This window comes from Mauremys reevesii, linkage group 22 (assembly GCF_016161935.1).
Source record: "Mauremys reevesii isolate NIE-2019 linkage group 22, ASM1616193v1, whole genome shotgun sequence".
Taxonomy (NCBI): Eukaryota; Metazoa; Chordata; order Testudines; family Geoemydidae; genus Mauremys; species Mauremys reevesii.
Window position 1 is genome coordinate 8,995,321 of NC_052644.1, and position 26,340 is coordinate 9,021,660.

Here is a 26,340-nt window from a genome sequence, read left to right on the forward strand (position 1 = left end):
AAAGCTTTGCTAAAGTCAAGGAATAACACATCCACCACTTTCCCCATATTCACAGAGCCAGTTATCTCATCACAGAAGGCAATCAGGTTGGTCAGGCATGATTTGCCCTTGGTGAATCCATATTGACTGTTCCTAATCAGGCTGATGTTAGGCTGAGGCAATCACTAATGATATGGGTGACTGTGCTGAGCTCCCAATCACTGAGATGCTTATGCCAGCGTCTGCCCCGCAGGGCTGCACAGTATCCCACTGGAGCGAATACCAGCGCCAGGAGTGAGGGTGTAAATCTGCTCCCCAGGAGGTTCCTGCCAGCTTCTGATTCAAAGCAGTGTGAGGGGTGATCACAGTCTGCAGTCCAGTTTCCCTAACTAGGTTATGGCTGGCTGGGAGGGGAGTGGAAAAGCTTCAACATTGCCCAAGTGATTAGCCTGGTCAGTGGTGGGGAGCCCTCTACAGGCAGTTGCTGTGTGCAGAGAGCGGTCAGACCCGTTGGCAGAAGACTGCACTCCAAAATAAAACAATGTAAATATTTAGCTCCTACATGTCCATTCAGTCCAACATCTCGTTCAGCCAGTTGCTCAGACAAACAAGTTTGTTTACATTTGTAGGAGATAATGCAACCTTCTTCTTCTTCTTTACAGTGTCACAGGAATGTGAGAACAGGTGTTCTCATTGCACTGTTGTAGCCAGCGTTGCAAAATATTTATGCGCCAAATCGACTAAAAATTCATATGTCCCTTCATGCTTTGACCACTATTCTAGAGGACATGTGTCCATGCTGATGATAGGTTCTGCTCGATAACAATCTAAAGCAATGCAGACTGAAAAATGTTTGGTTTCATCATCTGAGTCAGATGCCACCAGCAGAAGGTTGATTTTCTCTTTTGGTGGTTCAGATGCTGTAGTTTCTGCATTGGAGTGTTGCTCTTTGAAGACTTCTGAACGCCTGCTCCACACCTCATCCCTCTCAGATTTTGGAAGGCACTTCAGATTCTGAAGTGCTATAGCTATCTTTAGAAATCTCACATTAGTAAATTCTTTGCATTTTTTCAAATCTGCATAAGTGTTCTTAAAACGAACACGTGGTGAGACATCATCCGAGAATGTTATAACATGAAATATATGGCAGAATGTGGGTAAAAAACAGAGCAGGAGACATAAAATTCTCCCCCAAGGATTTCAGTCACAAATTAAATTAACACATCACTTTTTTAACAGCATCATCAGCATGGAAGCATGTCATCTAGAATGGTGGCCGAAGCATGAAGGGGCATATGAATGTTTATACATATGTAAATACCTTGCAATGCCGGCTATAAAAATGCCATTCCAATGCCTCTTCTCACTTTCAGGTGACATTGTAAATAAGAAGCAGGCAACATTATCTCCCAAAAATTTAAACAACATTGTTTGTCTTCGCAATTGGCTGAACAAGAAAAAGGACTGAGTGGATGTGTAGTTTCTAAATTTTGGATATTTTTTTTTGAAATTCAACCTTTTACTATACAGAGATTGCCCGACAGTATTTGTATGAGATGAATTGAAAAATATTATTTCTTTTATTATTTTTGTGGTGCAAATATTTGTAATCCAAAATAATAATATAAAGGGACCACTTTACACTGTGTTTTCTTTGTTGTAATTGAAATCGATATATTTGAAAATGTAGAAAAACATCCCAAATATTGAATAAATTTCAGTTGGCATTCTATTAACAGTGCGATTAAAACTGAGATTAATCATGATTCATATTGTAACTTGCGATTCATTTTTTTGAGTTAGTCACACGAGTTAACTGCGATTAATTGACAGCCCTAGCAAAGAGTGAACCCCTGACAGGCAGTGGCAGAGGCTGTTCAGCCAAGTAAGTCTGAGGTGCTACGTTCCCAAGTGTCACTAGTGATCAGATGCACAGGAACCTCCCTAAATATTTATTCCTTCGGGGTGTTTGCAGACGCTGGCATTTCAGAAGTGGCTCATCTCCGACTGGTGAATGGCCCGAGTCGCTGCGCAGGGAGGGTCGAGGTGCTTCACAACCAGCTGTGGGGAACCGTGTGTGATGACAACTGGGACTTACAGGAGGCCAGAGTCGTGTGCAGGCAGCTGGGCTGTGGGACGGCGCTATCAGCCCCGGGCGGAGCTCGATTTGGGCGAGGATCAGATCGTATCTGGCTGGATGACGTTCACTGCACAGGGACAGAAGCTGCCCTCACCCAATGCAGGGCTCGGCCTTTGGGAGACAATAACTGTAACCATGGAGAAGATGCCGGTGTTGTTTGCTCAGGTAACCTTCATCTACCACCCTGTGTGTTGCAGGGAGCACAGTGGGAAGCTCATTATGGGGTATTATCCTCTCACAGCCAGACCTGACCGCAGCATGGTCCTTGGGGCATGTGCTTCAATCAACAATATGGTGGGTCCAGTACGGAGCGCTCTCCTCTCAGAGGCTCTGCTGACCCTAATTCCCCTGTGCGGTTCTACAGGCTGCTTCTGGGGCACAGGGCAGAGTCAGGACAGGCAGGAAGCCTGCCTTAGCTCCTGCATTGCGCTGCTGACCAGGAGCAGACGGAGGTAAGCCTGTCCTCTAACCCTGAGCCCCAACCCCCTTTCTCAGCCCTGAGCCCTCCCCCAAACCCGGAGCCCCCTCCTGAACCCCCAACCCCTCACCCCGGCCCCCCCCTCCACCCCCTGGCCCAGCCCCGAGCCCCCTCCGGCACCCTGAAGCCCTCTGCCCCACCCTACAGCCTGGAGCCCCCTACTGAACCCTGAAACCGTCTGCCCCACCCTACAGCCTGGAGCCCCCTCCTGCACCACAAACTGCTCATTCCCAGCCCCAACCCAGAGCCAGCAACCCCAGACGGGGCCTCATCACCCCGCACCGCAACCCCCGTCTCAACCCACAGCCCCCTCCCACACTCTGAACCCCTAATTTCTGGCCCCACTCCAGAGCCCGCACCACCAGTGAGAGCCCTCATCCCCTCCTGCACCCCAACCCTCCTCCAGCCCAGTGAAATTGAGTGAGGATGGGGAAAGCGAGTCACTGAGGGAGGGAGAATGTAGTGAGCGGGGGATAGGCCCTCGGGGAAGGGGTGGGGAAGGGGGCATGGACTGAGGGAAGGGGCGGGGCTAGGATGTTCAGATTTGTACAATTAAAAAGTTGGCAACCCTAGGGCTCTCCCCTTGAAATCACTGCTGGCCCCAGTGCCCCAGTGGGGTGCCAAGGGGCCTATCCTGCAGGGAGGGGTGTGTCAGTAGTGGGCACTCTTCCTTGCAATTGTGCTAGTCCTGATGCCCTAGTGCGGTGCCATGGGCCCCTAGCACGAGGAAGTCTTGTCTGTGCCCGCTGGGGAGGAACTCCCGGACTCCCTCGGCCACAGGCCACACAAGCCGTGCCCTCTAGCCCTCGTGGGGTGGCCTCTCTCTGTTTTGGCAATAGGCACACTCCAGCCCCAAGGCGTCCATATATTCCCCTGCAGCACCCAGCCCCTGTCCCACTGGGCACTCACTGCAGTCACAGATTCACTGATTCCAAAGGAACAGGGCTCCCAGGTGCCCAGTTCCAACTCCCATTACCACCCTGACCACTGTACAGCTCTAGATCCCTTCAGAGTGACAACAAGGACAAGTGATTTCACGGAGTGTAGAGATTCGAGGGGTAGCAAGGAGAACGGTTGGAAATAAATGGTTCCATGGCCAATAAAATCATACCACGCTGACTAGAGCCTGGACTCACTGAACGAGATACTTTTCTGTCTGGTAGAGCAATGCTCACCCCACAGTCCTTCCAGCGTTTTACTCCAGGCTTGGCTGTGATCTCCTTTTCCTGAGACAAATGCTGTCAGCCGCCTCCTGGGTGAAAGGGAGCTCTTGTCCCCTCTCCTCTTTCTTTGTAGGTACAGATCATTGTCTCTTCCCAGAGGAGGTCTCTTTTCAGAGATTTGTGCTGAGGGTCCTTTGTCTTTGCAAATTCTCAGGCCCTCACTGGGCCAAGACAGTGAATACAGCCTGTCTCCACGGCTGGGCTTTGTTCTATGTGCTGATTGGCTCAGCCGAAGGGATTGCCATGGTGCAAGTGACAAGCTTCACTTCAACACTTCCGGAGCCTCATAGTCTACATCTCTCTTCAACTATGTCCCATAGAACCATCTTGCCCCCATTAGGTCAACCAGTGGGCTGCTGGCTCTTGGTAGAGACCTCACATACCACCATTGGTGAGCTGTTGTGCATATATCTCACCCAGGGGATCCCTGTATAACTCTAGGCATCCCTGTGCCCTCTGCCAGGTGGTGTCTACTTATCCCTGGGCCAGAGCTCTCTGCAGGATGATTGCAGGCTGGGTAACTGCAGCTTCCACTGGTTGGATTTAGTGTCAACGGAGCCTGCAGCCACTCACTCAAACTAAAAATCCAGGGCGAATTTCTCAAGAGTCTGTTCCGAATCACAGTGTTCCAGCGGATTTGCATCTCAGGAATTGAGCCCTAAAGTTGTAACTTCCCCAAAAGCTGGACAGAAGAGAGGCAATTCTTCCTCACTTCCTGCCCTACACAGCCTACATATTTCCCTGTCCTGATTCTCAGCTGCCCTGTCCTACCCCAGAATTGTCTGCATGTCAGTGAGGGGAGCCTTCTTTTCTTATTTTAAAGGAATATTTTCAATCTGTATTTTAAAGAATCCTTCTTGAGGTTGCAGAAACAAACTATCCCAATGTGTAGAAAGAATAGTAAATATGGCAGGCGTCCATCTTGGCTTAACAGTGAAATCCTTGCTGATCTTAAACACAAAAACGAAGCTTACAAGAAGTGGAAGATTGGACAAATGACCAGGGAGGAATATAAGAATATTGCTCGGGCATGCAGGAGTGAAATCAGGAAGGCCAAATCACACTTGGAGTTGCAGCTAGCAAGGGATGTTCAGAGTAACAAGAAGGGTTTCTACAGGTATGTTAGCAACAAGAAGAAAGTCAAGGAAAGTGTGGGCACCTTAATGAATGAGGGAGGCAACCCAGTGGCAGAGGATGTGGAAACAGTGAACGTACTCGATGCTTTCTTTGCCTCAATTTTCACGAACAAGGTCAGCTCCCAGACTGCTGCACCGGGCAACACAGCATGGGGAGGAGGTGACCAGCCCTCTGTGGAGAAAGAAGTCGTTCGGGACTATTTAGAAATGCTGGACGAGCACAAATCCATGAGGATGGATGCGCTACTTCTGAGGGTGCTCAAGGAGTTGGTGGATGTGATTGCAGAGCCATTGGCCATTATATTTTAAACCTCATGGTGATCGCGGGAGGTCCCAGATGATTGGAAAAAGCCCAATGCAGTGCCCATCTTTAAAAAAGGGAAGAAGAAGGATCCGGGGAACTACAAGCCAGTGAGCCTCACCTCAGTCCCTGGAAAAATCATGGAGCAGGTCCTCAAGGAATCAATTCTGAAGCACTGATAAGGTAGCCCGGGTGGGGTAGGGTGGGGTTGGGGAGGAGGGGTGGAGGGAAGGACATTGCTTATTGTAGCCACACTACATATCAAAACTGTTTGAATGAAAGGCTTCTGTTGCTTGGGCCATCCTCTCGAGTGGAGTGGCTGGGTGCCCAGAGCCTCCCCCTGCCCCCGCATTCTTGGGCATCTGGGTGAGGAGGATATGGAACTTGGGGAGAAGTTGTACAGTGGATGCAGCGGCGGTCTGAGCTCTTGTTGGCTTTCCTGCAGCTCCAGCAGACGTCTGAGCATGTCCGTTTGCTCCCCCATTAGCCACAGCATTGCATCCTGCCTCTTCTCATCGCACTCACTTAATGCTTTCGTGGATTCTGCCACTGAATGCCTCCATGCATTCAGCTCTGCCCTATCAGTGCGGGAGCACTACATGAGCTTGGAAAACGTCATCACGAGAGAGGTTTTTTCATCTTCTAATCTGCGATAACCTCAGGTATGGAGATGATGCGGGGAGCATAGAAACATTTGCACCCGCGGGAGGATAAAAAGGGAGAGTAAAATTTTCTGAGAACAAAAGGGAGACTCTTTCACAGTGAATCAAGCAATTCACAGCGGACAGCACATGTGATTGAGGTACAAGGTCACATTTTGCCTTTTATATTGAGCGCCTGTCGATATGGTGACACATCACACACGGTCGAGCAACAGAATTTGGTTTCCAGGCAGCCATGGTAAACCAAAGGGTACACGGGTTTGGCTTCTAATGCCTTCATAACGTGTGGGAATGTTTTCAAACTGCAGCGCCCTCCTTTCCCATAGCAAGCTTTGCCATTTAAAAGGAGGGGCTGTGGTTTTCAGGTGAAATTGCAGCACACACCTCCCCCCACCCCTTTGCGTGGCTATTTGGGATGATCCCTTCCCCCCGCCACTTGGCTATTCTCAGGGATGATCTGTTTTAGCCAAGCACAAGCATCCCAGCATGAACGGGATCCTTTTACTGTTCCCTTACAAAAATTCCCCTATTTCAACCAGGTGACCATGAAGGATATCACTCTCCTGAGGCTAACACAGAAAGATATAGACTGAATGTTGCTTGAATGCGACCAAAACCCAAGACCATTAACTGCCATGCTTTGTGCTGCAGTGATTTCAGACTACTTGCTACTGGCTTGGCGTGGTAAAGTGTCCTACCGTGGAGGATGAAATAAGGCAGCCCTCCCCAGAAACCTTCTGCAAAGGCTTTCAGAGTACCTCCAGGAGAGCTTCATGGAGATGTGCCTGGAGGATTCCGCTCCATCCCCGGACACGTTAACAGACTTTTCCAATAGCTGTACTGGCCGCGGATGCATCCCAAGTCTTCAGGGAAAATCAGACATTAAACACAATTGCTTTTAAACCCTGTGTGTAGGTACAAATGTGCACTCACCAGAGGTGCCTTCTCCGCCTTCAGGGTTGGGGATCCTGGCTTGGGCGGGTATTAGCTCCAGGCTGATGAAAAGGTCCTGGCTACCAGGGAGAACAAATTCACAGCTTGTCTGCGGCACATTCTCCTCCTCCTCCTCTTCCTCATCCACAAAATCCTCCTCTGTGTTGCGTGAAACTCCCCTCTTGCAGGTGTCCACAGACAGTGGTGGGGTAGTGGTAGGGTCCCCCCCTAGAATGCCAAGCAACTGATCATAGAAGCGGCATGTATGGGGCTCTGACCCAGAGCAACCATTTGCCTCCTTTGTCTTTTGGTAGGCTTGCCTGAGCTCCTTGACTTTCCTGCGGCACTGCTGTGTGTCCCTGTTGTAGCCTCTGTTCATCATGCCCTGTGCGATTTTGCATATATAGTATCATTACTTCTTTTTGATTGGAGTTCTTCCTGCACAGATTCTTCTCTCCATACAACAATCAGATCCAGTGTCTCTCATTTGCTCCATGCTGGAGCTCGTTTGCTATTCTGGGGGGACTGCGTGGTCACCTGTGCTGCTGAGCTTGCCACGCTGACCAAATAGCAGATGAAATTCAAAAGTTCACAGGGATTTTCCTGTGTACATGGCTAGAGCATCAGAGTTGAAAGGGCTGTCCAGAGTGGTCATATTGGAGCACTCTGGGATAGCTCCCGGAGGCCAATAACATTGATTTGCATCCTCACTACCCCAAATTCAACCCAGCAAGGTTGATTTTAGCGCTACTCCCCTCGCTGGAGAGGAGTAAAGAAGTCAATTTTAAGAGCCCTTTAGGTTGATGGAATGGGTTTGGTTGTTGCTTCATTATAAAATAGACCTAGCTGTCAGGGGAGAGCTAATTCAGACCTTGCTCACCTCTAGCTTGTTCAGCCACCTGACTGTGCATCCTCAAGGTCCAGTCCTCTAACGGGGCTCTGCTCCACCAGCTGTGACTGTCTGTATTGCTGCCCCACAGGCACCCTGAGAAGATCGGGCTAAGCCACATATCAGCATTGTAGCAATTCCTCTGGCCAGTCCAGTCAGGGGCCCATTAAACCCAGTCCAGGATCTGAGTCCCAGGTTGGATATAGGCAGATACAAGTTAGAGCTTCTGAAATCCATCAGCACGGCAGTCTCTGTATTCATCAGAATGTCAGTCTCTCTATCCCAGAGTTGCTGCCCCTCTGTGAGGACACAGCTGTCAGCCCAGCTCTGCCATCATTCATCTGAGACTGGTACTGGGCTGGAATCACTAGACTAGTTGTGGCAAGTGAGGAGGAACCGCAGGGGCAGGTGTTAGCTTGAGGAGGGGACCGATCTGCTTTTAGGAAGTGTGCATTGCCTCTGCACTGGTCGGAACCATTCTCAGCCTGGTGCGCAGCAGTTTCCTGCCAGCTGCCACTGTGCTCCAGGCAGTTCTAACGGGGAAGGACTCTGAGTGACGTTTTCAGGGAGCTATAGCACCAACACATGTAAATTTGTTGCTGATGTCAGGCTAAGGCAACCATTAATGACACGGGTGACTGTGTTCAGCTCCCAATCACCAAGATGCTTATGTCAGCATCTGCCTCATTTGGCCTCCACTGTACAAATCCTGGTGCAACCATAGGACTGTGGTTGCAACAATGATCTACACGGTCACAGTTCATGTCAATAACACCAAAATCAGTGCCAGGAGTGAGGGTGTAAATCTGCTCCCCAGGAGGTTCCTACCAGCAGTGTGGGGAGTTATCTTTTTCATTAAGTGCTCTAGTGGGAGCAGTAGGACAGACTGCCGTCCAGTCTACCTAACTAGGTGAGAGCTGGCTGAGAGGAGAGTGAACAAACTTCAACATTACCCAAGAGATTAGCCTGGTCAATGGTGGGGAGCCCTTGACAGGAGGTGGCTGTGTGCAGAGACTGGTCAGACCAGTCGGCACAAGGTGCTACATTCCCCAGAGACAGGAGAGATCAGATGCACAGGAAACTCCCTGAGTGTTTATTCCCTTGGGTGTTTGCAGACTCCGGCATCTCAGAAGTGGTTCAGCTCCGACTGGTGAATGGTTCGAGTCGCTGCACTGGGAGAGTCGAGGTGTTTTATAACAAGAAGTGGGGCACCGTGTGTGATGACGGCTGGGACTTACAAGATGCTGGAGTCGTGTGCAGGCAGCTGGGCTGTGGGATGGCGTTATCAGCCCCACGAGAGGCTCGATTTGGGCTAGGATCTGACCATATTTGGCTGAATAATGTCAACTGCACAGGAACAGAAGCTGTCCTCTCTGACTGCAGGGCTCGGCCTGTGGGAGACAATAACTGTACCCACGGAGAAGATGCCGGTGTCGAGTGCTCAGGTAACCTTCATCCATCATGTCACTGTGGGTGGTGCAGGGATTGGGCTGGGAAGCTTTCAGCACAGACCCAGCTCTCCTGTCTGAGTCAGCACTGAGGTGCTAAGGGCCTGTATTGCAGGGAGCCGGTTCAGGGTCACAGTAAGTGTGACTCTTCCCATGGTGTCAGTGCTCACCCAATTTTCCCCAAACAGTTCTTCATGCCAGTGCTGCAGAGAGCAGGCCGGGGGCTCAGTAGGGGGCACTCTTCCCTCAAAGTCAGTGTTGTCAGAGTACTACCGGTGTGGTGCTCTGCTTTCTCCAATGTTGATATCACTCTGCTGCGTGTGTATGTTCCCTCTGTGTGCTGCCCCAGCTCTTCGAAGATAGCTGACACAGCAGACCCGACGAGAACCCCCAATAACCACAGAGTCCAGTAAGATGCAAAGCCACGTTGGCTAGGTTTATTGCGACCTCGGACACAATTGCAGTTCCCTGTACGTTTCTTAGCCTAATTCAGGGCATACTACGAGAAAGTGCCTCTTGGCAATGGACTCAGCTCAGTCAGTGGCGGGACTTTCCACTGCCCCCTAGGCTGGACAAAGACACCGCCCCAGGGGTATATTCTAATACACAGGTACAAACAAGTTACACATCACTCCTGACGTATTGAGGGGCCACCCTTCTACGCAGTGAGTTTCAACCTCTCTACGTAGCAAGGTGCCACCTCTCATCTTGTACCTGTTGGTTCGATCAAAACAACTCTATCCATCATTTTACCCTTTTGCCCCTGTCATTGGGATGGGTCGGCCTGTCCTTTTGTTATTTATGGAATGTTTCAGTATAGTGTATTCTAGTGCTGTGTTTATACTTGGGTATGCTAGGTGAATATATGTTTATGCAGCGTCAGCCCTTTACTTGCCAGCTTCTGTGAACTGAGCCGGCCTTCAGCTCACAGCCTTACTTTGCTTTTTAGCTAAGTTTTGTTCATTTAGTTCAGGCCTCAGGCCTCATACTGGGCCTTTATCAGGGCCTGCACTTACTAGTCAGTGCTGGTTCCACTGCCCCCAGCACAGCACTTACGGCCTACACTGCAGGCAGCAGTACGTGTGCCCCTGTGAGAGCCCCTCCCCGTCGATGATAGCTGTAATCCCCCTGCCCTGATACAGCACAACGGGGCGCTGGGTAACCGTAGATCCCATCTGTGGGATTTGGAGTTGAATGAAACCTGCAACCACTCAGGGATCCCTTTATGAAGTGTGGGGTTCCTATCACCGTCACTCCGGGTGATTTCCATCTCAGCTAATTACCTCTGAACCTGGAATATCCCCCACTGCTGTGACTGGAGTGAGGGATCTTCCTCACTTCCTCTCCTACACAGCCCATGAGTTTCTGTGCCCTGTCACTCATCTACCCTGTCCCACCCCACAGGTTGTTGCATGGTAGTGGTGGGGAGTAGGGCTGTCAAGACATTAAAAATTAATTGTGATTAATTGTGAGATTAAAGATTAATCGCACAGTTAATTGCTCCATTACACAATAACAGAAAACTGTTATTTCATTTTTTTGATGTTTTCTACATTTTCTACTTTGATTTCAATTACAACTTAGAATTCAAAGTGTACAGTTTATAGTTAAGTACTGTATAAAAGAAACAAAAGAAATGGTATTTTCAATTCACCTCATACAAGTACTATAGTGCCTGCTCTTTATCCTGAAATTTGAACTTATAAATGTAGAATGATTTACAAATAATAGCCACAATCAAAAATAAAAAAATGTAAAATTTTAGATCCTACAAGTCCACTCAGTCCTATATCTCGTTCAGCTAAACGCTCAGAGAGACAAGTTTGTTTACATTTACAGGAGATAATGCTGCTTGCTTCTTGTTTACAATGTTACCTGAAAGTGAGAACAGGCATTCACATGGCACTGTTGTAGCCAGTGTTGCAAAATATTTATGTGCCAAATCCGCTAAAAATTCATATGTCCCTTCATGCTTTGACCACTATTCCAGAGGACATGTGCCCATGCTGATGATGGGTTCTGCTCGATAACAATCTAAAGCAGTGCAGACTGACAAATGTTTGTTTTCATCATCTGAGTCAGATGCCACCAGCAGAAGGTTGATTTTCTTTTTTGGTGGTTCAGGTGCTGTAGTTTGCGCATTGGAGTGTTGCTCTTTGAAGACTTCTGAAAGCCTGCTCCACACCTTGTCCCTCTCAGATTTTGGAAGGCACTTCAGATTTTGAAGTGCTATAGCTATCTGACAAATCTCACATTAGTAACTTCTTTGCGTTTTTTCAAATCTGCGTAAGTGTTCTTAAAAGGAACACATGCTGAGACATCATCCGAGACTGTTATAACATGAAATATATGGCAGAATGCAGGTAAAACACAGAGCAGGAGACATACCATTCTTCCCCAAGGATTTCAGTCACAAATTAAATTAACACATCACTTTTTTAACAGCATCATCAGCATGGAAGCATGTCATCTAGAATGGTGGCCGAAGCATGAAGAGGCATATGTATGTTTACCATATTCGGCATGTAAATACCTTTCAATGCCAGCTATAAAAGTGCCTCTTCTCACTTTCAGGTGACATTGTAAATAAGAAGCAGGCAACATTATCTCCCATAAATTTAAACAACAATGTCTTCGCAATGGGCTGCAGAAGAAATAGGACTGAGTGGATGTGTAGTCTCTAAGTTTTGGAGATTTTTTTTTGAAATTCAACCTTTTACTATACAGAGATTGCCCTACAGTACTTGTATGAGGTGAATTGAAAAATATTATTTCTTTTATTATTTTTGTAGTGCAAATATTTGCAATCCAAAAAAATAATAATATAAAGTGACCACTTTACACTGTGTTTTCTTTGTTGTAATTGAAATCAATATATTTGAAAATGTAGAAAAACATCCCAAATATTTAATAAATTTCAATTGGCATTCTATTAACAGTGCGATTAAAACTGAGATTAATCATGATTCATATTTTAACTTGCGATTCATTTTTTTGAGTTAACTGCGATTAATTGACAGCCCTAGCAAAGAGTCAACCCCTGACAGGCAGTGGCAGAGGCTGTTCAGCCAAGTAAGTCTGAGGTGCTACGTTCCCAAGTGTCACTAGTGATCAGATGCACAGGAACCTCCCTAAATATTTATTCCTTCGGGGTGTGTGCAGACGCTGGCATTTCAGAAGTGGCTCATCTCCGACTGGTGAATGGCCCGAGTCGCTGCGCTGGGAGGGTCGAGGTGCTTCACAACCAGCACTGGGGAACCGTGTGTGATGACAACTGGGACTTACGGGATGCCAGAGTCGTGTGCAGGCAACTGGGCTGTGGGACGGCGTTATCAGCCCCAGGCGGAGCTCGATTTGGACGAGGGTCAGACCGAATCTGGCTGGATGACGTTCAGTGCACAGGGACAGAAGCTGACCTCACTGAGTGCAGGGCTCGGCCTTGGGGAGCCCATAACTGTAACCATGGAGAAGATGCTGGTGTTGTGTGCTCAGGTAACCTTTATCTACCACCCTGTGTGTTGCAGGGAGCAGGGTGGGAAGCTTATTACAGGGCATGGTCCCCTCACAACCAGTGCTGACCCCAGCATGGTGCTTGGGGCCTGTGCTTCAGGGACAATATGGCGGTTCCTGTAGGGAGCGCTCTCCTCTCAGTCTGTGCTGACCCTAATCCCGCTGTGCGGTTCTATGGGCCTGTGCTGCAGGGAGCAGTGTGAGGGCTCAGGAGAGGATGCTCACGTTCTCCCCTTGAAGTCAGTGCTAGCCCCCGTGCCCTAGTGCGGTGCTAGGGGGACTGTAGGTAGGCGGGTGTCAGTAGGGGGCACTCTCCATTTGCAGTTGTGCTGGCCCTAATGCCTCTTGTCTGTGCCCGCTGGGGGCAGCTCACTGACTCCCTCGGCCACAGACCACACAAGCCGTGCCCTCTAGGCCTTGTGGGGGGGGGGGGCTGACCTCTCTCCTGGTTGGCAATAGGCACACTTCACCCCTCGGCCCTCTGAGCGTCTCCCTGCAGCACTGAGTCCCTGTCGCGCTGGGCATTCACAGAAGTCACACATCTGCTGATCCCAAAAGAACAGGGTCCCAAGGTGACCAGCTCCACCTCCCATCTCTGCCCCAATCAACACACAGCTCTAAATCCCTTCCTAGTCACACCAAGTACAAGTGATTTCACAGTGTAGCGATTCGAGGGGTAGCAAGGAGAAGGGTTGGAAATAAATGGTTCCATGGCCAATAAAATCATACCACACTGACTAGAGCCTAGACTCATTGAACCAGACACTTTTCTGTCTGGTGTTAGGGGGCTTATACCTTCACCCTCTCACTTCCCTGGTCCTTGTTGCATGAACAGAGAGCAACAATACTCGAAGTCCAAAGGCGCAAGCAATTCGATATTTATTGGGGTGAACTTCCAGCAAGCATGATTCCAGTTTCCTTCCTTAGTGTCCCCCTTCCCAACTCTGACACCACAGAGCCTTGTATGTGTCCTTGTTTCTGTTCCCATCCCCTGTTCCCATTTCCCGTTTTAGTAAAACATGATCCCAATTCCCCCATCCCCAGTCCCTGTTCCCATTTCCCCCACTCTTCCTGATTGACTGCAGACTATATAGTAAAACCTGAGTTTTGCTTAGCTAGACCTTAACCAATCATTTTACTGAAATTTAACTAACCAATCCTAACATATTGTAACATGGTTATTTAACCAATTATATTCCACCACCTTCATTGGTTTACACCCAACAAAATTAATTATACAGTAGATAGAAACAATTACACAACCAGACAGAAACCATGCAAATAAACATACAAAACAATACAGAAGTGAGGATTTCACAACGACATCTATACTGACATAAGGGTTTTCCAGCTGTGTCTATTGATAAGTGAGTTCTTGCCAGACAGAATGCTATTAAACTAAGTTTCCTTTTACATCTTCTAGGCTCTACCTTTCTCTGGAGGTGATAGGAATATCAGGACAGGATTGTATTCCTAATAGCCCAATAGCACCTTATTTCCATGTGACTAGTTTGGAATGTGTGGACCTGACCATACACTTCCCAGCTTATGGCTGCCTAACTACATCTTAGCTGACGGCCTTCGCATGTCACAGTAAGAGAAGGCCATTACACAGACAGTGATTTTGATTCTTTCTTTTATACCTCTATAACTAGCTAAGTGATAAGACTACACCTAAATTCTTAAAGTATAGGCCTTTGCAGACAGGCCTGAATATCTATATCCTAACATCTGGTAGAGTAACGCTCACCCCACAGTCCTTCCAGGGTTTTACTCCAGGCTTGGCTGTGATCTCCTGTTCCTGAGACAAACACTGTCAGCCGCCTCCTGGGTGAAAGGGAGCTCTTGTCCCCTCTCCTCTTTGTAGGTACAGACCATTGTCTGTTCCCAGAGGAGGTCTCTCTTCAGAGAATTGTGCTGAGGGTCCTTGGTCTTTGCAAATTCTCAGACAGTGAGGCCCAGACAGTGAATATAGCCTGTCTCCACGGCTGTGCTTTGTTCTATGTGCTGATTTGCTCAGCCGAAGGGATTGCCATGGCGCATGTGAAAAGCTTCACTTCAACACTTCTGGAGCATCATATTCTACATTTTACATCTCTCTTCAACTATGTCCCATCTAGGGCCGGCTCCAGACCCCAGCGCGCCAAGCGTGCGCTTGGGCAGACGGCGTCCCGGGAGGGCGGCAGGCGGCTCCGGTGGACCTCCCGCATGCATGCCTGAGGAAGGTCCGCTGGTCCCGCGGCTCCGGTGGAGCCCCCACCCCGTAAACTGAGACAATTACACAGCAGCCCCTGGGTGCTTCTAAGAAGCACAGCTTCCCCTCTTGCAAGGATAGTCTCAGTGCAGAAAATATTTTTTTAATAAAAGAAGGGAAGCCCTCCGGCCTTAACTTTGGAAAATGCTGGAAACTGATAAAATCATGAGCAAAACACCTCCCACACTGTACGTTGGTCAGTGTCTTTTGCCTCAGGTGCTTGATTCCAGAAACCCAAAGTTCCTTTAAGGTGCCCTCCCTTCTCCTCCACCGCACCCCACTAACATTGGTTGTCCTTGGTTAGTGAAGACCCCGAGTTCAGAGGTGCACCTGTGTGAGTTCAGCTCCCACCATGGGGGCAGGAGAGCGCCTGGCTCGCTCTGCTGTCTGGGTGCTAACTCTGGTGGCAGCTGCCCTGCCAGCCACTCACCACTCTGCTCACCCTCAGCTTCTGCTGCCCCTGGAGTCTCCGCTGTGACCTCTGCAGGTCGCTCTCTTGAGGCTCCATCCAGCTCTAAGTGACTCTCAGCTCTTAGTGGGAAACCTCAGCGCTGAAGCAGGCTGGGCAGAAACACTGTCTCACAGCAGCTGATTTCAGCTCTAGTGATCACTGAAACCAAAAAGACTCCTAATGGAGCCTTAATTAACTCTATCTTTGAAGAGTGGTTAGGAGCAGATTGAACCATCCCTAGACCTCTTACACAGAGTCCACATCCCCTCAGCAGGAACACCCATCTCCACCCCGTCTCACTGTTGATAGGGGTCTGGTGTCTGAGCTCCCTGGTTAGTGAGTTCAGGTCAGTTGTGGGTGACCCCCCTCAGTCAGGGCAGGCTAAGCACAGTTCTGCTGCCCTTTACTCAGACAATCAGGACAACAACATTTCACTACCCCTGCATTCAAGTACTACATTGGTTTGAAACCCAGAACCAACCAACCAACACAGCTCTGTCTGCTGGATACTAGGCAGAATGGGTGTGTTTATATAAACACAGTCTGTTCCTGAAGCCTTTTCCCCTCCCCAGCTCATCACTAGCTATCAGGGGAGAGCTCATTCAAACCTTGCTTACCTCCTCGAGGTCCAGTCTTCTAACGGGACTCTACTCCACCACATGTGTGACTATCTGTATTGCTGCTCCAGAGGCACAGTCAGAAGATCGGGCTTACCCAAATCTCGGTATTGTATCAAATCCTCTGACCAGTTCAGTCAGGGGCCTGTTAAGACTAGTTCAGGATCTTCATCCCAGGTTACAAATAGGCAGATAGAAGTTAGGGCTTCTGAAATCCATCAGCACGCCAGTCTCTCTGTCCCAGAGTTGCTGCCCCTGTGTGAGGACACAGCTGTCAGCCCAGCTCTGCCATCATTTATCTGAGACTGGTACTGGGCTGGCAGCACTAGACAGGAGTGCAGCAATGGCTGCCACAAAACGATGTTGCCAAGTCAGTCGCGGCAAGTGAGGAGGAACCACAGGGGCAGGTGTTTGCTTCAGTAGGGGGCCGATCTGCTTGTAGGAAGTGTGCATTGCCTCTGCCCTGGTCGGAACCATTGTCAGCCTGGTGTGCAGCAGGTTCCTGCCAGGTGTCCCTGCGCTCCAGGCAGTTCTAAGGGGGATGGATTCTGGGTGAAGAAAACTATGGAGCCAACACATGTATATTCGATGCTGATCACAGAATCATAGAATCATAGAAGATTAGGGTTGGAGGAGACCACAGGAGGTCATCTAGTCCAACCCCTGCTCAAAGCAGGAGCAAACCCAAAAAATCCCATCAGCTTTGTCAGCTTTTGTCCCTTAAAAAATAAAAAATACCTCTAAGATTCCACCACCTCCTCCTAAAACCAACCTCAGGCTTCACCACCCCCCTAGTGAAAAGGTTTTCCTAATATCCAACCTAAATCTCCCCCGCTGCAACTTGAGACCATTACTCTTTGAAACTATCATCTGCTACCCTTGAGAACAGGCTAGATCCATCCTCTTTGGAACCCCCTTTCAGGTAGTTGAAAGCAGTTATCAAATCCCCCCTCATTCTTCTATTCTGCAGACTAAACAATCCCAGTTCCCTCAGCCTCTCCTCATAAGTCATTTCCTCCAGCCCCCTAATAATTTGTGTTGCCCTCCACTGGACTCTCTGCAATTTGTCCACATCCTTTCCGTAGTGGGGTTGGACGCAGTACTCTGGATGTGGTCTCACCAGTGCCGAATAGAGAGGCATAATCACTTTCCTCCATCTGCAGGCAATGCTCTGGCTAATGCAAACCAATATGCCGTTAGCCTTCTTGGCAACAAGGGCACACTGCTGAGTCATATCCAGCTTCCCGTCCACTGTAACCACTACGTCCTTTTCTGCAGAACTGCCACTTAGCCAGCCAGTCAGTAGCAGTGCATGGGATTCTTCCATCCTAAGTGCAGGACTCTTGTTGAACCTCATCAGATTTCTTTTGGCCCAATCCTCCAATTTGTCTAGGTCACTCTGGACCCTATCCCTACCCTCCAGCATATCTACCCCTCCCCCATCTTAGTGTAATCTGTAAACTTGCTGAGGGTGCAATCCATCCCATCATCCAGATTATTAATAAAGATTTTGAACAAAACTGGCCCCAGGACTGACCCCTGGGGCACTCAACTGCCAACTGGACATCGAGCTGTTGATCACTACCCATTGAGCCTGATGATCTAGTCAGCTTTCTAACCACCTTATAGTCCACTCATCCAATCCATACTTCTTTAACTTGCTAGCAAGAATACTGTGGGAGACCGTATCAAAAGCTTTGCTACAGTCAAGGAATAACACATCCACCACTTTCCCCATATTCACAGAGCCAGTTATCTCATCACAGAAGGCAATCAGGTTGGTCAGGCATGATTTGCCCTTGGTGAATCCATATTGACTGTTCCTAATCAGGCTGATGTTAGGCTGAGGCAATCACTAATGATATGGGTGACTGTGCTGAGCTCCCAATCACTGAGATGCTTATGCCAGCGTCTGCCCCGCAGGGCTGCACAGTATCCCACTGGAGCGAATACCAGCGCCAGGAGTGAGGGTGTAAATCTGCTCCCCAGGAGGTTCCTGCCAGCTTCTGATTCAAAGCAGTGTGAGGGGTGATCACAGTCTGCAGTCCAGTTTCCCTAACTAGGTTATGGCTGGCTGGGAGGGGAGTGGAAAAGCTTCAACATTGCCCAAGTGATTAGCCTGGTCAGTGGTGGGGAGCCCTCTACAGGCAGTTGCTGTGTGCAGAGAGCGGTCAGACCCATTGGCAGAAGACTGCACTCCAAAATAAAACAATGTAAATATTTAGCTCCTACATGTCCACTCAGTCCAACATCTCGTTCAGCCAGTTGCTCAGACAAACAAGTTTGTTTACATTTGTAGGAGATAATGCAACCTTCTTCTTCTTCTTTACAGTGTCACAGGAATGTGAGAACAGGTGTTCTCATTGCACTGTTGTAGCCAGCGTTGCAAAATATTTATGCGCCAAATCGACTAAAAATTCATATGTCCCTTCATGCTTTGACCACTATTCTAGAGGACATGTGTCCATGCTGATGATAGGTTCTGCTCGATAACAATCTAAAGCAATGCAGACTGAAAAATGTTTGTTTTCATCATCTGAGTCAGATGCCACCAGCAGAAGGTTGATTTTCTCTTTTGGTGGTTCAGATGCTGTAGTTTCTGCATTAGAGTGTTGCTTTTTGAAGACTTCTGAACGCCTGCTCCACACCTCATCCCTCTCAGATTTTGGAAGGCTATAGCTATCTTTAGAAATCTCACATTAGTAACTTCTTTGCGTTTTTTCAAATCTGCATAAGTATTCTTAAAACGAACACGTGGTGAGACATCATCCGAGACTGTTATAACATGAAATATATGGCAGAACGTGGGTAAAAAACAGAGCAGGAGACATAAAATTCTCTCCCAAGGATTTCAGTCACAAATTAAATTAACACATCACTTTTTTAACAGCATCATCAGCATGGAAGCATGTCATCTAGAATGGTGGCCGAAGCATGAAGTGGCATATGAATGTTTATACATATGTAAATACCTTGCAATGCCGGCTATAAAAATGCCATTCCAATGCCTCTTCTCACTTTCAGGTGACATTGTAAATAAGAAGCAGGCAACATTATCTCCCAAAAATTTAAACAACATTGTTTGTCTTCGCAATTGGCTAAACAAGAAAAAGGACTGAGTGGACGTGTAGTTTCTAAATTTTGGAGATTTTTTTTTGAAATTCAACCTTTTACTATACAGAGATTGCCCGACAGTATTTGTATGAGATGAATTGAAAAATATTATTTCTTTTATTATTTTTGTGGTGCAAATATTTGTAATCCAAAATAATAATATAAAGGGACCACTTTACACTGTGTTTTCTTTGTTGTAATTGAAATCGATATATTTGAAAATGTAGAAAAACATCCCAAATATTGAATAAATTTCAGTTGGCATTCTATTAACAGTGTGATTAAAACTGAGATTAATCATGATTCATATTGTAACTTGCGATTCATTTTTTTGAGTTAGTCACACGAGTTAACTGCGATTAATTGACAGCCCTAGCAAAGAGTCAACCCCTGACAGGCAGTGGCAGAGGCAGTTCAGCCAAGTAAGTCTGAGGTGCTACGTTCCCAAGTGTCACTAGTGATCAGATGCACAGGAACCTCCCTAAATATTTATTCCTTCGGGGTGTTTGCAGACGCTGGCATTTCAGAAGTGGCTCATCTCCGACTGGTGAATGGCCCGAGTCGCTGCGCTGGGAGGGTCGAGGTGCTTCACAACCAGCTGTGGGGAACCGTGTGTGATGACAACTGGGACTTACAGGAGGCCAGAGTCGTGTGCAGGCAGCTGGGCTGTGGGACGGCGCTATCAGCCCCAGGCGGAGCTCGATTTGGGCGAGGATCAGATCGTATCTGGCTGGATGACGTTCACTGCACAGGGACAGAAGCTGCCCTCACCCAATGCAGGGCTCGGCCTTTGGGAGACAATAACTGTAACCATGGAGAAGATGCTGGTGTTGTGTGCTCAGGTAACCTTCATCTACCACCCTGTGTGTTGCAGGGAGCACAGTGGGAAGCTCATTATGAGGTATTGTCCTCTCACAGCCAGACCTGACCGCAGCATGGTCCTTGGGGCCTGTGGTTCGATCAACAATATGGTGGGTCCAGTACGGAGCGCTCGCCTCTCAGAGGCTGTGCTGACCCTAATTCCCCTGTGCGGTTCTACAGGCCGCTTCTGGGGCACAGGGCAGAATCAGGACAGGCAGGAAGCCTGCCTTAGCTCCTGCATTGTGCTGCTGACCAGGAGCAGACGGAGGTAAGCCTGTCCTCTAACCCTGAGCCCCAACCCCCTTTCTCAGCCCTGAGCCCTCCCCCAAACCCAGAGCCCCCTCCTGAACCCCAAATCCCTCACCCAGTCCCCCACCCCAAACCCCTGTCCCAGCCCAGAGCCCCCTCCTGCACCCTGAAGCCCTCTGCCCCACCCTACAGCCTGGAGTCCCCTACTGAACCCTGAAACCGTCTGCCCCACCCTACAGCCTGGAGCCCCCTCCTGCACCACAAACTGCTCATCCCCGGCCCCAACCCAGAGCCAGCAACCCCAGATGGGGCCCTCACCACCCCGCACCGCAACCCCCTGTCTCAACCCACAGCCCCCTCCCACACTTTGAACCCCTAATTTCTGGCCCCAGTCCAGAGCCCACACCACCAGTGAGAGCCCTCACCCCCTCCTGCACCCCAACCCTCCTCCAGCCCAGTGAAATTGAGTGAGGATGGGGAAAGCGAGTCACTGAGGGAGGGAGAATGTAGTGAGCGGGGGATAGGGCTTCGGGGAATGGGTGGGGAAGGGGGCATGGACTGAGGGAAGGGGCGGGGCTAGGATGTTCAGATTTGTACAATTAAAAAGCTGGCAACCCTAGGGCTCTCCCCTTGAAATCACTGCTGGCCCCAGTGCCCAAGCTGTCCATATATTCCCCTGCAGCACCCAGCCCCTGTCCCACTGGGCACTCACTGCAGTCACAGATTCACTGATTCCAAAGGAACAGGGCTCCCAGGTGACCAGTTCCAACTCCCATTACCACCCTGACAACTGTACAGCACTAGATCCCTTCAGAGTGACAACAAGGACAAGTGATTTCACGGAGTGTAGAGATTCGAGAGGTAGCAAGGAGAAGGGTTGGAAAGAAATGGTTCCATGGCCAATAAAATCATACCACGCTGACTAGAGCCTGGACTCATTGAACCAGATACTTTTCTGTCTCGTAGAGCAACGCTCACCCCACAGTCCTTGAAGGGTTTTACTCCAGGCTTGGCTGTGATCTCCTGTTCCTGAGACAAACGCTGTCAGCTGCCTCCTGGGTGAAAGGGAGCTCTTGTCCCCTCTCCTCTTTCTTTGTAGGTACAGATCATTGTCTCTTCCCAGAGGAGGTCTCTTTTCAGAGATTTGTGCTGAGGGTCCTTTGTCTTTGCAAATTCTCAGGCCCTCACTGGGCCAAGACAGTGAATACAGCCTGTCTCCACGGCTGGGCTTTGTTCTATGTGCTGATTGGCTCAGCCGAAGGGATTGCCATGGTGCAAGTGCCAAGCTTCACTTCAACACTTCCGGAGCCTCATAGTCTACATCTCTCTTCAACTATGTCCCATACAAACATCTTGCCCCCATTAGGTCAACCAGTGGGCTGCTGGCTCTTGGTAGAGACCTCACATACCACTTTTGCTGAGCTGTTGTGCATATATCTCACCCAGGGGATCCCTGTATAACTCTAGGCATCCCTGTGCCCTCTGCCAGGTGGTGTCTACTTATCCCTGGGCCAGAGCTCTCTGCAGGATGATGGCAGGCTGGGTAACTGCAGCTTCCACTGGTTGGATTTAGTTGCAACGGAGCCTGCAGCCGCTCACTCAAACTAAAAATCCAGGGCGAATTTCTCAAGAGTCTGTTCCGAATCACAGTGTTCCAGTGGATTTGCAACTCAGGAATTGAGCCCTAAAGTTGTAACTTCCCCAAAAGCTGGACAGAAGAGAGGCAATTCTTCCTCACTTCCTGCCCTACACAGCCTACATATTTCCCTGTCCTGATTCTCAGCTGCCCTGTCTTACCCCAGAATTGTCTGCATGTCAGTGAGGGGAGCCTTCTTTTTTTATTTTAAAGGAATATTTTCAATCTGTATTTTAAAGAATCCTTCTTGAGGTTGCAGGAACAAACTATCACAATGTGTAGAAAAAATAGTAAATATGGCAGGCATCCATCTTGGCTTAACAGTGAAATCCTTGCTGATCTTAAACACAAAAACGAAGCTTACAAGAAGTGGAAGATTGGACAAATGACCAGGGAGGAGTATAAGTATATTGCTCGGGCATGCAGGAGTGAAATCAGGAAGGCCAAATCACACTTGGAGTTGCAGCTAGCAAGGGATGTTCAGAGTAACAAGAAGGGTTTCTACAGGTATGTTACCAACAAGAAGAAAGTCAAGGAAAGTGTGGGCACCTTAATGAATGAGGGAGGCAACCCAGTGGCAGAGGATGTGGAAACAGTGAACGTACTCGATGCTTTTTTTGCCTCAATTTTCACGAACAAGGTCAGCTCCCAGACTGCTGCACTGGGCAACACAGCATGGGGAGGAGGTGACCAGCCCTCTGTGGAGAAAGAAGTCGTTCGGGACTATTTAGAAATGCTGGACGAGCACAAATCCATGAGGCTGGATGCGCTACGTCTGAGGGTGGTCAAGGAGTTGGTGGATCTGATTGCAGAGCCATTGGCCATTATATTTGAAACCTCATGGTGATCGCGGGACGTCCCAGATGATTGGAAAAAGACCAATGCAGTGCCCATCTTTAAAAAAGGGAAGAAGGAGGATCCGGGGAACTACAAGCTGGTGAGCCTCACCTCAGTCCCTGGAAAAATCATGGAGCAGGTCCTCAAGGAATCAATTCTGAAGCACTGATAAGGTAGCCCGGGTGGGGTAGGGTGGGTTTGGGGAGGAGGGGTGGAGGGAAGGACATTGCTTATTGTAGCCACACTACATATCAAAACTGTTTGAATGAAAGGCTTCTGTTGCTTGGGCCATCCTCTCGAGTGGAGTGGCTGGGTGCCCAGAGCCTCCCCCTGCCCCCGCATTCTTGGGCATCTGGGTGAGGAGGATATGGAACTTGGGGAGAAGTTGTACAGTGGATGCAGCGGCGGTCTGAGCTCTTGTTGGCTTTCCTGCAGCCCCACCAGAGGTCTGAGCATGTCCGTTTGCTCCCCCATTAGCCTCAGCATTGCATTCTGCCTCTTCTCATCATGCTCACTTAATGCTTTCCTGGATTCTGCCACTGAATGCCTCCATGCCTTCAGCTCTGCCCTATCAGTGCGGGAGCACTACATGAGCTTGGAAAACGTCATCGCGAGAGAGGTTTTTTCATCTTCTAATCTGCGATAACCTCAGGGATGGAGATGATGTGGGGAGCATAGAAACTTTTGCACCTGCGGGAGGATAAAAAGGGAGAGTAAAATTTAAGATGACACATTTCTGAGAACAAAAGGGAGACTCTTTCACAGTGAGTCAAGCAATTCACAGCAGACAGCACATGTGCTTTAGGTACAAGGTCACATTTTGCCTTTTATATTGAGCGCCTGTCGATATGGTGACACATCACACACGGTCGAGCAACAGAATTTGGTTTCCAGGCAGCCATGGTAAACCAAAGGGTACGTGGGTTTGGCTTCTAATGCCTTCATAACATGTGGGAATGTTTTCAAACTGCAGCACCCTCCTTTCCTATAGCAAGCTATGCAGGTTGGGTTTGCCATTTAAAAGGAGGGGCTGTGGTTTTCTGGTGAAATTGCAGCACACACCTCCCCCCACCCCTTCACGTGACTATTTGGGATGATCCCTTCCCCCCGCCGCTTGGCTATTCTCAGGGATGATCCCTTTTAGCCAAGCACAAGCATCCCAGCATGAACGGGATCCTTTTACTGTTCCCTTACAAAAATTCCCCGATTTCAACCAGGTGACCATGAAGGATATCACTCTCCTGAGGCTAACACAGAAAGATATAGACTGAATGTTGCTTGAATGCGACCAAAACCCAAGACCATTAACTGCCATGCTTTGTGCTGCAGTGATTTCAGACTACTTGCTACTGGCTTGGCGTGGTAAAGTGTCCTACCGTGAAGGATGAAATAAGGCAGCCCTCCCCAGAAACCTTCTGCAAAGGCTTTCAGAGTACCTCCAGGAGAGCTTCATGGAGATCATAGAATCATAGAATCATAGAATTCAAGATCAGAAGGGACCATTATGATCATCTAGTCTGACCTCCTGCAAGATGCAGGCCACATAAGCTGATCCACCCACTCCTTAGCAAGAGACCCCTGCCCCATGCTTCGGAGGAAGGCGAAAAACCTCCAGGGCCATTGCCAATCTTCCCTGGAGGAAAATTCCTTCCCGACCCCAAATATGGCGGTCAGCTGAACCCCGAGCATGCGGGCAAGACTCTCCAGCCAAACCCTCTGGAAAAGATTATATCATACCATTGACCCATTGTACTATTTACCAGTGTGGCACTTAATTGACCTATTGACTAAGCCTGTTACCCTATCATACCATCTCCTCCATAAACTTATCTAGCTTAATCTTAAAGTCATGGAGGTCCTTCGCCCCCACTGTTTCCGTCGGTAGGCTGTTCCAGTATTGCACTCCCCTGATGGTTAGAAACCTTCGTCTAATTTCAAGCCTGAATTTCCTGACTGACAATTTATATCCGTTTGTCCTCGTGTCCACATTAGCACTGAGCTGAAATAATTCCTCTCCTTCCCTGGTATTTATCCCTCTGATATATTTAAAGAGTGTGATCATATCTCCTCTTATCCTTCTTTTGGTTAAGGAAAACAAACCGAGCTCCTCAAGTCTCCTTTCATACGAAAGGCCTTCCATTCCTCGGATCATTCTAGTGGCCCTTCTTTGTACCTGTTCTAGTTTGAATTCATCCTTCTTATACATTGGAGACCAAAACTGCACACAATACTCCAAATGAGGTCTCACCAACGCCTTATATAACGGGACTAGCACCTCCTTATCCCTACTAGAAATACCTCGCCTAATGCAACCCAAGACCGCATTTGCTTTTTTAACGACCACATCACATTGCCTACTCATAGTCATCCTACGATCAACCAGGACTCCTAGGTCCTTCTCCTCCTCCGTTACTTCCAACTGGTGCGTCCCTGGAGATGTCCCTGGAGGGTTCCCGCTCCATCCCCGGACACGTTAACAGACTTTTCCAATAGCTGTACTGGCCGCGGATGCATCCCAAGTCTTCATGGAAAATCAGACATTAAACACAATTGCTTTTAAACCCTGTGTGTAGGTACAAATGTGCACTCACCAGAGGTGCCTTCTCCGCCTTCAGGGTTGGGGATCCTGGCCTGAGCGGGTATTAGCTCCAGGATGATGAAAAGGTCCTGGCTACCAGGGAGAACAGATTCACAGCTTGTCTGCGGCACATTCTCCTCCTCCTCCTCTTCCTCGTCCACAAAATCCTCCTCCATGTTGCGTGAAACTCCCCTCTTGCAGGTGTCCACAGACAGTGGTGGGGTAGTGGTAGGGTCCCCCCCTAGAATGCCAAGCAGCTGATCATAGAAGCGGCATGTATGGGGCTCTGACCCAGAGTGACCATTTGCCTCCTTTGTCTTTTGGTAGGCTTGCCTGAGCTCCTTGACTTTCCTGCGGCACTGCTGTGTGTCCCTGTTGTAGCCTCTGTTCCTCATGCCCTGTGCGATTTTGTATATATAGTATCATTACTTCTTTTTGATTGGAGTTCTTCCTGCACAGATTCTTCTCTCCATACAACAATCAGATCCAGTGTCTCTCATTTGCTCCATGCTGGAGCTTGTTTGCTATTCTGGGGGGACTGCGTGGTCACCTGTGCTGCTGAGCTTGCCACGCTGAGCAAATAGGAGATGAAATTCAAAAGTTCACAGGGCTTTTTCTGTGTACATGGCTAGAGCATCGGAGTTGAAAGTGCTGTCCAGAGTGGTCATATTGGAGCACTCTGGGATAGCTCCCGGAGGCCAATAACATTGATTTGCATCCGCACTACCCCAAATTCAACCAGCAAGGTTGATTTTAGCGCTACTCCCCTCGCTGGAGAGGAGTAAAGAAGTCGATTTTAAGAGCACTCTGTACAAATCCTGGTGCAACCATAGGACCCTGGTTGCAACAATGATCTACACGGTCACAGTCAGGGGCGGCTCTAGACACCAGCGCGCCAAGCAGGCGCTTGGGGCGGCCGTTTCCCGGGGGGGCGGCATTTGGCTCCGGTGGAGCTCCCGCCGGCATGCCTGCGGCAGTCCCACGAGCCGGGACAGCGGACCTGCCGCAGGCATGACTGCGGCGGTCCCGTCTTCCTGCGGCTCG

General features: G+C 48.9%; 1 protein-coding gene across 1 annotated transcript in view; it reads left to right on the plus strand.

Annotated features, from left to right (window-relative positions):
• LOC120388133 overlaps positions 1 to 26,340 on the plus strand; it is a 736,578-nt gene that overhangs the window by 625,491 nt on the left and 84,747 nt on the right. The window contains 4 exon segments of the mRNA XM_039509761.1: positions 1,955 to 2,284; positions 8,857 to 9,186; positions 12,352 to 12,681; positions 19,648 to 19,977. Of these exon segments, the coding sequence (XP_039365695.1) occupies positions 1,955 to 2,284; positions 8,857 to 9,186; positions 12,352 to 12,681; positions 19,648 to 19,977 (1,320 nt within the window).